This window comes from Psammomys obesus, unplaced genomic scaffold (assembly GCF_907164565.1).
Source record: "Psammomys obesus unplaced genomic scaffold, mPsaObe1.curated_primary_1811, whole genome shotgun sequence".
In the NCBI taxonomy this organism is placed as follows: Eukaryota; Metazoa; Chordata; class Mammalia; order Rodentia; family Muridae; genus Psammomys; species Psammomys obesus.
The window spans coordinates 21,784,604-21,798,335 of NW_026596117.1; the positions used below are offsets into that span (position 1 = coordinate 21,784,604).

The 13,732-nt window shown below is 49.8% G+C and overlaps 1 protein-coding gene across 5 annotated transcripts in view; it reads right to left on the reverse strand.

Moving 5' to 3' along the window:
* Positions 1–12,604: 12,604 nt before the first annotated feature.
* The window catches only part of Znf438 (zinc finger protein 438), a 128,519-nt gene continuing 127,391 nt past the window's right edge, over positions 12,605–13,732 (reverse strand). For all 5 annotated transcript variants that reach the window (XM_055629308.1, XM_055629307.1, XM_055629305.1 and 2 more), the window contains one exon: positions 12,605–13,382. In XM_055629308.1, coding sequence (XP_055485283.1) covers positions 12,839–13,382 — 544 coding nt within the window. In that variant the 3' untranslated portion in view covers positions 12,605–12,838. The remainder of the gene's footprint in view (positions 13,383–13,732) is intronic.

The window sequence follows — 13,732 nt, forward strand, 5'->3', positions numbered from 1 at the left end:
ATTAACCACTGCTTGGTTCTTGTGGTGTCATTAGTGGGAACACAACCCTGTAATCTCAGGTAACACATGATGGTAATTATCCCTTGCATTCACACTCAGCTGAAAAAATGGAGCAGTCAATCTAGATAAGGGCCGGCTGGGAACCACACTGCCTCTAAATCCCGTTTATCTCCTACTCTGGAGCAAGGTGCATTTCGGGCTAGCTCAGGGGTTTTTAGAGTAAACCTGCCATTGGTTGCTGGGTGCTGGGTGGGGGAGCGAGGCAGAGCTGGCAGACCGAACAGCTCAGCTCCCAAGTACACAGTCCTCCCTGGCCATAAATCCCACTGGGCTTCACAGGCCGTAATGAGAAATTTCTCTGAAGCCTCAACATGGAGGATCTGGGCCAGGTCAAGCATCATTCATTGTGGATGCCTGTGTGCCCAGGCAGGAGAATTGCTGTTGTGATTCTTCCTGGACAGAGGAGGAGAGGGACCCAGGCTCTGGGGCCTGTGTGGACCACCCCCAAGGGAGGGGAGAGCATACACCCTCTCCTGACCTATGCACTTTTTATACTTTCCTTCCTTCCTTTCATGAACTTGGTCTTCTTCACCTCTGTCGACTTCTGCAGGGAACATACTACCAGTGTTTGGTTTAGAACAGGCCTTGGGTGATAGGTCACCCTGGCTCTCTAGCAGCAGTGAGGTAGAGATAGCCCATGTTTCAAGACGCTGCAGTTGGAAGCCAGAGCAAAGCCAAGAGGCCCAGTTGCCCTGTATGGCCTGGCAGTCATGGTCTCTAAGGGCCTTCTTGCCCTGAACACCTGTCTTCTTGCTAGAATGGGTGAACTAGCCATGCCTCCTGCCTCAGGACTTAGGTGCTCCAGCAGGATCTGTTCAGATATCTCTCTATATGGGGACCACATTGCTGTGGTCACTAGATCTCTGAAAAGTTATTGCATCCTAGCAATAACTTGACCCGTCTGGCTAGTAGCTGGAGGAGCTCTGCATCTCACAGAAGGGCTCTCTCCGTGGTGCAAACACCCTGCTGGCAAACATCTGGAAGACCTGAGACGGAGGGCAGCATCCTTTGTAGGAACAGAGGATGTGCTATGCACTCTTCCTGGCTACTGATGAGATGGATTCCTGGGGTGGGGGTGGGGGGCTCTAACTAATCATTTCTCAGAGAACATTTTAAAAATTCTGTTGGTTGGGCTTCAAGGGAACATTTAGAAAGATTTAGGCTCAAAGATTTATTCATTTGTGGCTGAACCATGTGAGGAAGAAAGAGCAGCAGAGGCTGTGGAATAAACTCCCAGCAGGGCGGGGCCTGGATGTCTGAGAACCGTGGGCCGGACAGCAGGCTCCTTAGGACCACTACGGCTTCAGTCACCACAGGCCCTTGTTTGATTGCTACATAGATTGGAAATGATGAAAGACCCTGGCTTCTGGATTACAAGGCAACGATCTATTTTAGGTTGAGGAAGAAAATGAAACAAAAAGTCTCCTCAGTAAAGACCACATCTGTGTAGCAAATTTGGGGTTTGCATTTATTGTTCAGCAGGGGAGAGCCATTTAAATTCTCTAAAACAAACAGACTGGCACCAAGCCTCCTGGGAGACACAGGCAATGCTCTTTGACAACTCATTTGCTAGATCCTAATTATACTGTAGGCTTGGGCTGTCGTGGTGGTTGTTTGTTTATTTAATAGCAAAGATGGGGGAAAGTAGAGCACATTACCCATCATTCCCCTCTCTGGAGGCTGCAAACTCGGGGCCCTCCAGCAGTTTGTGTGAAGTGTCTGGGGAGCTGTTAAAACTGCTTTCAAAATAAGAAGCCTCCATCACTGGCCCCTGTTTGCTAATTTCTGGCGTGACAGCTTACGTTAAGGACTTGCTTCTGCACTTATTCAGCTCAAAGGCAAATTCTATCGAGCGGTTTCCTTGACCTGCCAACATTGAACACATTTTATTTCTCTCGGTATCCATGCTTAGCCAATTACCTCTTCCTGGTCATCCCAGAGTGAAAGCCATGTGGGAGACAGGGTTTTCCTCAGTGCTGCATCCTGGAAGCATGCGCCCTGGTGTGTGCCCAGGTTGATGCATTAGCTAGCTGCTTCCCTTTCCTCTCCAGAACACCCTCCACAGCTCAGAGGCGCTGGGTCTCCGCAAGCCTGCTTGAGCCTCCCCTGAAAAATGGGCCTGGTCCAGCTGCAGCGGTACAGCAGTTTAATTGGCTCTGACTTCAGCATTCCGTGGTCGTTTCCCCTGGAGGTGAGCGTCGCAGGAAACAAACAGCAGAAATTAATCAAGTTCCCCGATTATTTGTAATGGGCAAGGGAAGGGAGCGTTCAGACATTTAATTACAATATTTTGTAATTGTTAAGCCACCGGTGACATACAAAATGCTCTTGGTGAGCAGACACAGATGTGTTTTGTGAAGAGGCTGACGAGCTCAGCAAAAAGGCAGTGACTGTAGCTGCCTCTTCTTTATCTTCCTGGAAAGGGACCAATTCAAACAGATAATGTGACTAGATTGTTTTAATTACATTGTACATTTCATCAAAAAAAAATTTTTTTTTTTTCTGGGATAAGGGTGAACCCAAGTCAGCTGGTAATAAAAAAGCCACTTCCAATTCTTGGATGACAGACGAAATGAGTTCAATGTATTCTCGTTCAAGATGCTCAAGATGACAACCCAATTCAATTAGCTGGCTTGGAGAAGAGCAGGACTCGGGAAGCCGGGTCACCTACCGGCAGAGCTCAGGAGCGCATGTGCTGTGGAAGAGCCTGAGGCTGGCAAGCAGGTCCTCCGAGAGAGTCGGCTGCTAACGTTTCTCACTGCTTCACATTCCATAAGCACTTAATTCATCAGGAAGGTATGCGAGTGGGAAAATTCAGTCAGGTGGTGAAAGATGGCCCGCTAACCGAATTGCCTTCAGGTGCAAGGGGACGCGCACGAAGTTCAGTTCCAAGCGTTGGGGGAGGGGCGGAGTTTTGTATGTGGCTTCCCATCTGGACAGTGACCCGTGGAGCACGGATGGCCCATTGAGGGCCTGTGCTGACGTGTTTGGGTGGAGCTTCTCTAAGACCTCAGCTGTGACTTTCACAGCCCTGGAGATGCGTCCATAGTGAGGTTCACACATCTAATTGCTTTGACGTTTGGAGACAACTGACCTGAGCCAGGCTCACAGCAGCCCTCCCTTTGTTCCAGGAGCGAGCAGCTTGGGTGTCAGTGCCATGGTGGCCATCCTTGGCCCTGGAGGGTGCATTCCTCCATCACTGGGCCCTCCTCAGGCCTTACTCTGTAGCAGGATCAGGTGCGGACCCAAGGTCCAGGCACTTGCTTAAGTTTCCAGTCTCTTGGATTCCAGGGCAAAGAACTGGAGCAGGGATAGAGTCTGATCCTATGTGTGTGCAGAAGGAGGGTAAAGAGTGAGGAACAGGTCATTGTAAGAGCTTGGGGCCACCTGCAAGCTTGGGGCTACCTGAGAGCTATGCCACTGTGGGAAGGGAGGGCTGAGGCGAGCAGCAGGGCTTCGGCAGGCCTGGCATCCTAGGGAACCCTTTACCTTTCATGAGAGTAGGAGAGTGGGGTTTCTTTCCAGAGGAGGAAATAGAGGGATCATCGGAGGCCAGGAAGGAAAGGGGGTTGCTGAAGTGCACCCTTGGCATGGGGGATGACTACCATTTTCACTCAAGCTTCCTGAGGACCTGCTGCCCGAATAGGATGGTGTGGCCTGGAAAACTGTCCCCCGAGAATGCCTGGCCTGGACTAAGATCGGCTGTGCCGCACAAGGGCTGAACAGACTGCTCTGGACTCTGCGTTCTTCAGTTCCTGTTCTTCCTGTCTCATTTTGTCTACTTAAGCCAATCTCCCAAGGGTGTGAGTGAATTCGAGCACTGACTTACGAGATTGCCATGTGCTGTGCTGGCACCAACTGGGGAAGGGCCTTAGGAAATCGGCAAGTGGCAGACAATGTCATCCAGACTGCAGAGTTCTGAGTGAAAAGGGCTGGAGTGAAATCTTGCAGGGTGCTGCCTGAACATTGTGTGGGGTTAAGAGGGGCTGGCAAGCCAGCCCTCCTCAGCCCTCTGTGCCCAGAGAAGCTGGCCTGTCCAGATGAGCAAGGAAGCATCCTCACCTCAGCCGTGGCTCTTCCACTGCTCCTCTGTCAGCCCCACCACCAGCTGTGGTCCATGGTTGAGGTTGGTAAGAGGTATTAATGGCGGACTGCATGGAGGCTCTTTCTGGACACTCTGGAAGCTCCTTAGAAGACCTCTGCAAACGTAGAAGACCTCCGCTCTTTCTGAAAGAGTTTCCTGTGATCCCAAAGGTCACAGCACAGTATGCCCTCCCCCTCTCTTAAGATAGAGGAATGGCTCTAGCGATTCGTCGTCACCACTTCCTACCTTCTGTCTCAATGCTGACAAACAGCTCCATCCGGCCCTGGATTCCTCTTCTGGAACTGTCAACAGGTGGTTATCAGTGTCTCTTAAAGCAGTGGACTTTACGGAGTGGAAATTCCCCCAATTGTTCCTGGAAAAAGTCCCCAGTGAATCTACAGGGCCCAGAAAGCCATCTGAACGCTCACTGATACTTACGTAAGCATCCCCCCTTCCCCCCTCAATCATGCTCCACCTTATTTATTTATTTATTTATTTATTTATTTATTTATTTATTTATTCATTCTTTCTTTCTTTATTTATTTTTATTTATTTATTTTTTGAGGCAGGCTCTCTCCCTGGACCTGAGGTTTGCTGATTTGCTTGGGTAGGCTGGCCAACAGGCCCCAGAGCCTCCTGTCCCTGCCTCAGCAGTGCTGGGGTTTACAGATGCATTCTGCTGCACTCAGCCTTTATGTGGGTGCTGGGGACTGAACTCACTCTCTTGCAGCCAGCACTCTCTAATGGAGCCGTCTCCCGGGCCACGCCCTGCTTATGACTGCAAGTCCCTTCTCATTTGAGATGACATGTTTGAGGTGGTATTTCAGCACAGAGAGGGAAAGGAAGGTAAAACCATGCAACTGGGTTCACTCCTTCTCCCTCATGCCTTTTATCCTTATTGCAGGAGTCAAACTCTCTGCCCAGATCTGTGTACCAATGAGAGCTGCCATCCCTAGGTGACTGCTTGGAGCTAACTGAAGGCCTCTTCTGGCCAGGCTACTTGATCCTTGCTGGCCTGGCTCTTTGAGCCAGTGTCCCGACAGAGGCACACTGGGGCTGGGGTTCCCCACATAACAGTGTGCTGATGGCAGGGGAAGGTCTTAGGGGACCAGTGGGGTTGGTCACTCCATAGGTTTTTGCCATCTGGGCATAGCCTTAAAGCTCCTATGAAAAGAGAAACCACAGCTATTTTCTTTAAGCCAACACGCCGACCCTGAAAGAGGGACTGCTGAAGAATGACTTCGGGAACACGTGGACTAACAGGGTGGCACACTGGAGTGACTGGGCCGAGCGACAGTGCAGCACAAAGGAGGCTTCCCGCCACAGGGACTCCCAGCACCGCACAGGCAGAGACAGTGACATGGCCGTGGCTGAGTCCGGAATCTCCTCTTAGGGAGAAAACAGGAAGATGGAGATTACTTTGAAACGCAAGAGACCTCTTCTTCAGACACATCCTATTCTGTCTCTGTGACCTGCAGGCCTGGCAACAGGACACTTAGCCAGACCGCAAGCATGGAGGGAGGGGTGCAGCCCCATCTGCTCAGAACTCGGGGGTGCGGTGGGGGTGCGGTGGGGGTGAAGGCTTCTTTGTAGAGGAGAGGAGAGAGGCTGTGAACCCAGCTGCCAGAATCTCTGTATTCTTTGGACTCGGTTTCGGCCATGCCATTTTGAGTTAGGATAAAAGATGATTTCAAACCCCACCCAGAGCTGGCAACCGTTATCAGGTAGAACAGTGAAGGGCTCGGCGCTCTCTCTTGGTCCCCAAGTGATGCATCACAGATGCACAACTGGACAAAACAGGGCTGCCCAGGGCATCATGAAACAGGGGTGCCGAAGGCTTGCTTGTGAGCCACAGGCACCCTCAATCCTGTTGAGGCTAACATGCGAGTCTGTAGGGAGACAAAACAGCAGGCCTAACAGCAGGAGCACGGGGACTGAGACCAGTAAGGCTTGCCCAGGAAGAGGTCAGAAAACCACACGTCTCCAGCTGTCTATTCAGAGTGTGGATGCTCACTAACAGATCATAACATCTGTCTGGAGCAATTCAGCCATCCTGACCGGGGATGCAGAGTAGAAAGCGTCAGCAGTGTGTGCTACTTTTATGAAGTAAAAAGTGTGTGTGTGTGTGTGTGTGTGTGTGTGTGTGTGTGTGTGTGTGTGAGAGAGAGAGAGAGAGAGAGAGAGAGAGAGAGAGAGAGAGAGCTGGGTTGAAGACGTGTGTCCCTGTGGGTTGTCCTCTGCGGGGTAGGTGAGCGGTGACCTCAGGCGGGAAGCTGCGTGGCAGGTGCACCCCAGTGTCCTCCTCAATTGTAACCCACCTTAGCATTTGAGAAAGGGCGTCTGGCTTAACCTGGAGCTCACTGGTAAGGCTGGAGGAGTCAGCCAGTGAGCCCCAGGGATCTGTCTGTCTGTCTGCTTCTTCTCTTCAGGGGTACGGGAACATGTCACTCGGCCTCACTTTTAGCGGGTGTTGGGGATGCAAACTCAGCCCTCATGCTTCCATAGCAAGCACCTGCCCGCCCACTCAGCTATCTCCCTGGCACCCAAAGCTATTTTTTCAATTGGAAAAAAAAAAGTAGCAAAAACATTCCAACGGAGTAAAAGAACACATGGGCCCCTCCACCTCCCAGAAGCCCCTTCTGAAGTCACCCTCCATAAATTTTCTGTGAAAATTAAACACATATGTATTTCTTCCTCTTAAAAATACAAACACGTCCTGGCATAGGACATGGAAAACCCAAGCTGGTATTGCCAAGGAAGCTTCCCGCTAGCAAGCTTTCAGAGGACTGAAGGTGCCATCTACCTGCCCCAGCAGGCTGCTGGGGAAGAAAAGCTGATATTCCTACCCAGCTGTGGACATTCCGAGTGAGCAATGACTTGCACAGCCAGGCATGCCCGTGGTTGCAATGGTCACATGAAAGCCACGAGAGAACCATATGCTTTCTGACTGGACTCAAGACCTGTGCTACAGCAGGAGGCACACACCTGGTGCTGTGAATGTGGTCAAGAACCCATGTTTGGGGAGCTCACTGGCCTGGGAGGTGAACCGACTCTTATTTTATTAAGTGAACTCATTGGGTATCTACCTCGAACCCCTCTCCACAAAGTTCTGGGATCATCTTGGCGGATGCAGCAGACAAGACTGGAAAAGGCAGAAGCTGGGGAGGAACAAACCGAAACAGTGTCACTGGGACACAGCAGAACCACGGCGCTCAAACTCCAGCAGCTGTGGACAGGCCAGCACGGAGCGCCGCGTCCACGCCAGCTGCAGAGCTATGGGCGGCTGATGGCTCTTCTGGAGAGTGGTCATTTTCTTTCAGGGTGTGGCCCCTGGTAGACCGACCACGCCCCAGTGAGGACCACACAGGTATACACGTGCAGCACAAATGGGACTTGGCGGGCTATCAGAGAGAGGGGTCAGGAGGCGGGGAGGGGTGCGGAGGAGAGGAGGGAGGCAACTGATACATGCTTTTATGCATGCATACTATTTTCGGAAATTAAAATATTACATTAAAACACACACAGGCACACCTTGGGCATTGCTATGTTCTAACACACGATAAGCTACTTCAAACTTTTGCACCAAAGCATAGTGTGATGGCTATTCTTGGTTGTCAACTTGACCAAATCTGAAGTTTAACCAAAACCCAAAATGGCTGGGCACACCTGTGAGAGATTTTTTTCTCAAGTTATTTAAGTGGATCTTGGAGGTGGGGGGATCCATCTTTAAGGTGGGCTACACCTTCCACCAGCCCTCTAGCAAGGAAATGAAGGAAGCCTGCTCTCTTTGCCTGCTTGCTCTTGCTCTTGCTGGCAAGTCCATTCCTTCACTGGTGTTGGAGGCCACTTCTTCGGGATTCCCAGGTACACTGGAGGCCAGCTGAGCCATCCAGGCTTGTGGGCTGAACACCTACTGGATTCTTGGACCCTTCTGTTGGTAGACAGCCATTGCTGGACTAGTGGGACCAGGCCCTGTAAGCCAGTGGATCTCCACCATCTTAACACCGCAAACCTTCGGTCCAGATCCTCATGTGGTGATCCAACCCTAAAATTATTTCATTGCTACTTCATGGCTGTAATGTGGCTACTGTTATGAATCCTAATATAAATATCTGACATGCAGGAGATCTGATCTGTGGCCCCGTGAAAGGGCCGTTCAAGTGGTTGTGACTCACAGGTTGAGAAGCCATTCCAATAAATCCCTTCTGTCTGTCTGTCTATACATATTCACTCATTCTCTAAGTTCTGTTCCTCTAGAGAGCCCTGACTGAAGCACAAAGTATTCCATTATATGGAATACTGTAATAATTTTTAGCTCATTCTGATGAGTTGATTTAGTCTTCTATTTAAAAACAAAAAATCAGGGACACATTGTTCCCCTATCTGTGTCCTCATGTACCTATTCTCACAAATAGAATCTATGGGCCAAAGGTCTTTTCAATTTTGATGCTGTTCAATTTCTTTCTATCCATTGGAGATCAACACATTCATGCTATTTTGCTGTTTTGCTGACACTGGCCTGGGTTCACTCCAACCTCTCTCTCTCTGTGACAGATTGGACCCACTATTATCTACAAGTCTCTTGGTCACATTGTGACATTACAGTGTTGCCTGTTCTTTCTTCAAACACTGTTTGGATTGGGCTGCTTGTGTGTCAGGGTAGAACACTTGCCTTGCACGTGCTGGGCCTTGGCTTGATCCCTAGCACTGCAACTAACAAGCCAAACAGCTATGAAAGACACATTTTGTGACATGATAGAGCGACTTCCTGGATACAGTCACTGTCACGGCAAAAGCAAGGCTCCATGAACGCCATGGTGAATGTCACCAACGGGCTTCACTGGGGACAGGTGGGAGGGGATGCATGCACTGTAACATTTACCCACAGGGGTCTCAGAGTGGTTGGCAGCACCTGTGCTCCGGTCCTCGTTCTACAAAACCGACACCGACACTTGGATGGCAAGGGTTAGGCTGCCCTCGTTGCCTGCCTCTGCTGAGGCTCGCAGAACACTTAGTTGTTTTCCCTGCCAGCCTTTCAGTGTGGAGTCAATTCCTGTTTAATGAAAAAAAAAGTATATAAATTCTTTTGAGTACTGAGTAAGTATTTGGTTTCTCAAAAATAATATTATTATTGGTGTTTGGAGCATACTGAAAAGGACAACTATTATCATCTCCATTTTAAACGAGTTCTTGACTGCTATGCAACAGCAAGGGGGGCATCCTGAGGACGGAACCTGCTTCGTTTCACATGACACCTGGAACAAAGGGTTGTGACATGGCTTTTAGCTGCCACCTTTGGTTCTGCCCATAGTACTTCCTAAGCTTAAACAACATACTGAGGCATTTCCACAAGTCACTGTGGCCACTGTGACGCGCTCCCAAAACAGTGCCTGCACCCTGGCCCCGAGTCCACAATACACCCAAGGAAGAGGGCTTGTGGTTTTATGATGGAACCCCCAGGTCTAGGGCAGGCAGGAGACACAACAGTCTGCCCCGGAGTCACACTCCTCGAGACGGTTCAGGCACATGGGGCCGTCCGAAGCCTGGATCAGCGGGACTTAAGCTGAAACTCTATGCTGCTAAACCCGGCAAATCCTGCCCACGGCTTGTTCTCAGGAGCCCAGTAAAAAGACTATAAAACACACACATAACAAAGTATGTCAGCAGCTTGAATGGACCAGGCCTGTCTAGATTGGAGAATCCTAGTAAGTAAGCGAAGCACAACATTTATTGCCAACAATTATGCCACCACAGAAAGCTGGAGCCGTGTAGCCGGAGAGGAGGGGTCTGCAGCCAGGGAAGGCTGTGGAAGGCGCCTGGGCTCAATTATTCATGGTGTGCAGATGAAGAGACATGCTTCCATGTGAGGGACAGTTCAGCAGGGGGTGGGCTGCACCAGAAGAGCCAGAGAGCCAGCAAGCGCAACGAGAGGGACATGAATAAAAACGACAAGTAATAAAAAAAGTACAAATCAAAAGTGCTCTCTCAGAGAAAAGTTAGTGCCAAATGAAAAGGGGGGGGGGATCTGGCTGTGGGACAATTTTCAAAGAAGCAAAGACATTAAGGAAAATTAAAGAGATGAAGGCCCAATTTGCTTCAATGCTGTCCTAGTCATGGGCTTGGTGCTTTATTAAAAACAAAAAAAAGTGAAGCAGCACATTCGAATTCAGCTGATGCAGGCATTCCTCCCATCCTTCCAGCAATGATCTGTGTGCTTGCTAGTCCCTGTAGAGTATGGCCTTTGTAGGACTCCAGGCTGACAATGGGCCATGCCCGCCCTCAAGAGGCTAGTGGTCTCAAGCCAGCTTTAGCAGGGGAGGGCAGCAGACAGAGAAAGGTGCAGCTCTGAAGAGCACCAACCTCCACAAATGCACTTGTTATACAGAGCTGCGGCTCCCTCTGCCTCTCTGGAGCTCTGACCCTATAAACCTGTATTTCAGGGCTATCTGGGCTATTTCCAATGATTTTTATATGCTATAATGTACCGTCCTCAGATCTGATCCAAAGCATAAAAAACCACCAACCACCTGTTGCTATGTTGTCAAGAACTCTTCCTAGTTACTTCTTGAGGGGGGACTGTCACTGTTATTTTACAGAGTGGCCCTGGAAAAAGATTTCTCTCTAGGTTACAAGCTGAAAGGTAGAGTACTTTATCCCACCGCAATGGGCTCTGTGGGCGTTCAGGCTAGACTGTGCCAGTGTCCACTAGCTCAGGTACGCCCTCCCAACACAGGCCCCTTCTTCCCGTTCTCAGACAAATCGCTGAGAGCCAGGACAGTGTGCCCTGCGGCACAGCTGCACCGGTGAAGGGTGACATCTGAAGATGTCCTCACACACAGTTGCTTCAAGCTTGCTCTCTTCCAAGGCAATGGGACTTGAGGCCTGGAGACTGCACTCTACCAGTGAGCTGTGTCTCCAGGACAATGACTCTCTTTACAATGCTCGCTGAGTGGCCCAGGCCCTGTATGCCACGAATCAGTACCCCAAGGACTTGCTTTTAAATTTAGTCAGCAACTTCAGCCACCACCCTGAAACACACTGGGAAGGAAAGCTGGAGGTCAGCATACTTCTGCTCACCTCTGTTCTCTTCTCCACCCCAGAGACTGTCTATCTCATACATTAAACACTTGTGGCTGTGTTGGGGTCTCAACAAAGTGTCATCCCCCTTTGCTTTGCCTACAAGGTGTGCGTCCACCACAATGGCCACTTTGCCCTTGGCCAACTGGCCAGCTTTTCTGAAATCCTGCTTGTACCTGAGGACTGGTTGGTCTATGAATCATTTCAGAGTTTGGGTTCAAATAGTATTCTTGATAGAATACAGGTTTTAAAATGAATCTTCTTAAAAACTAGCAAAGTCATTGAGTGGTCTAGGCACACTGTTTCATCACTAACGGAGGGGGTCTGAAATCATCTAACGCTTGTGGGCTGTTATGAGCTCCTTGAAGCCAAGTGGAGGGTGATCATGGGTAGACCATGGCAAATGCTCATGGGAATCCAAACCAAATCTTTCTCAGAATTGCAAAATTATTAGCAAAGAAAGTCTCCTTCCTGCACTGCTGCAGGGGCACCTACAAACAGCCGGACACTTAAAAAGATGACACGAGACCCAGCAGCATAGCATCAGAATGTCCCTCTTCCTGCTGGGGAACCTTCTCACGCCTGTCCCTGGCAAACAGAAAGGACAGGCCTCATGCACAGAGCTTTCTTTTGAAGGCAGTGAGTTTAGGGCGATGAGTGCTGAGACCTCACTTCTCAGAACATGACTCACAGGCAGGATGGCCAGAAACTTCAATTGCAGCTTCTGTGAGTCAAGATAATTTCCAGGACTTTAGGAGCCAATCACTTACTCTTGACTTTCAAAGAGACCCTGGGCTTTAAGGCACAGTTGTATCTAAAATTGATCAGCTAGCGACAGCCCTCGGAAGCTCCTGGGAGGGAAAGCGAGCAGGCAGCACCGCCGCATCTGGACTGCACCTTCTAGTTCACTTTCCAGGCTGTAAATTTTCTGGGCACAAAGATTTCCTGAAAATAACTTTCTACCAAGGAAGTGGATTTTTTTTTAATCAGCTGAAGTATGCAATTTTTTCAATTATTTTGAGAAGGGACACCAGAAGACTTGCTGTTTGCTGGCTACTCTTCAAAGCACTACACATTTAAGAAGACAGCAAAACATTTAAAAATGTATCTTGAAAACACAGATTTTAAGTTATGGTAGATGAAGCACTATTAAAAAGACTATTCTAGAGTGTATGCAAATAAACCAGAGACTAACAAATATCTACATTGATCGTGTAACTGTATACTACGGTTGAGACTACATTCCACAGCTGTAGAATTGTATATATAATCAAAGAGGACACACGTACACACACACACACACACACACACACACACCCTCTCTCTCTCCCTCAAAGACCTGCAATTGAGAATAACAATCTTCTCTACGTTTCAGTTTCCCAATTTTGATATTTTTATTTCTTATAAATAAGTCTATGGTGTTAGAGACTGCACAGCATTTTAAAGTGAGACTACATACGTTAGAAAACTGCATCAGGGCACATTCTTTATTTCTTAAGAAAATAAAACTATGCACAAAAATTCCCTCTGCCCACTAGCGTTGGCCCTGGAGCGCTGGAGCCTTACAGTTAAACACCCACAGAAAGGGAGGGACGGAGGGGTGGTCACTGCCTGGCCTCACGGGGGCTCGGGAGCGCCCTGGTTGGAGAGTGTCCCCAGGAGAGCCCAGAGTCTGGTGGGGTCCTCGCAGTTGTGCTGGTGTACCCAGTGAAGAAGCAGGTCCTCCTTCCGCCCCAGCATCTGGGCGCAGAGCAGGCAGTTGAAGCCGGAGCGGGACCAGAAGAGCGTGGTGGAGGGCTGCGGGCCACCCCTTCCCCACCGGGCACCCTCGCTCTCTGCCAGGACCTCCTCTCTGTGCTGATGAGGGGCCGGCAGTCTTCGCACTTTGGGAAATGCTGGGAAGTCCTCCACAGAGGCGCAGGGCATCACCTGCTTCCTTCTGTCCGGGTGCAGCTTCTGGTGGGCAGTGCCAGGCCTGCTGCCCGGTAAGATCACCTCTTGAAGCCGGCCTTGAATCTCCTCCCCATGAACATGAAGTAAATGAAACTTGATTTCAGCAAAGGACTGAGCAGTGATCTGACAACGGCCACATCTAATTTGCAATTTGACTTCATCTGCCTGGTTTAGAAGGAAATCTTCTTCCAAACTTGACTTGGTTTCCCTGGAAAGGGGAAAACAGTTTAGGTTAAGATTTCCCAGGAAAATGCAACTGGATCTCTTTGCCATCAGGGATATGAGCGCCCTGCTAGGAAAGCAGGGGACTGGACAGAGAGCTCAGCAGAGCACAAGCTGCCACCCCCAGAGCCACCAGGACCACTTCAGAAGAGTCCCGTGCCTCCCCTGAGAGAAACGCCTCCTTGGGTACCACAGGTGTTCACAACAGGAAGATGTAATATGACTATGATGGGTGCTCCACGGTACCCCGTGTACTGCTGGAGAGGAATGCCACAGCATCCACGCCGTTCTGACATCTGATTTTAAGATGACCGAGGTACAAGTGCAAAGGGAGGT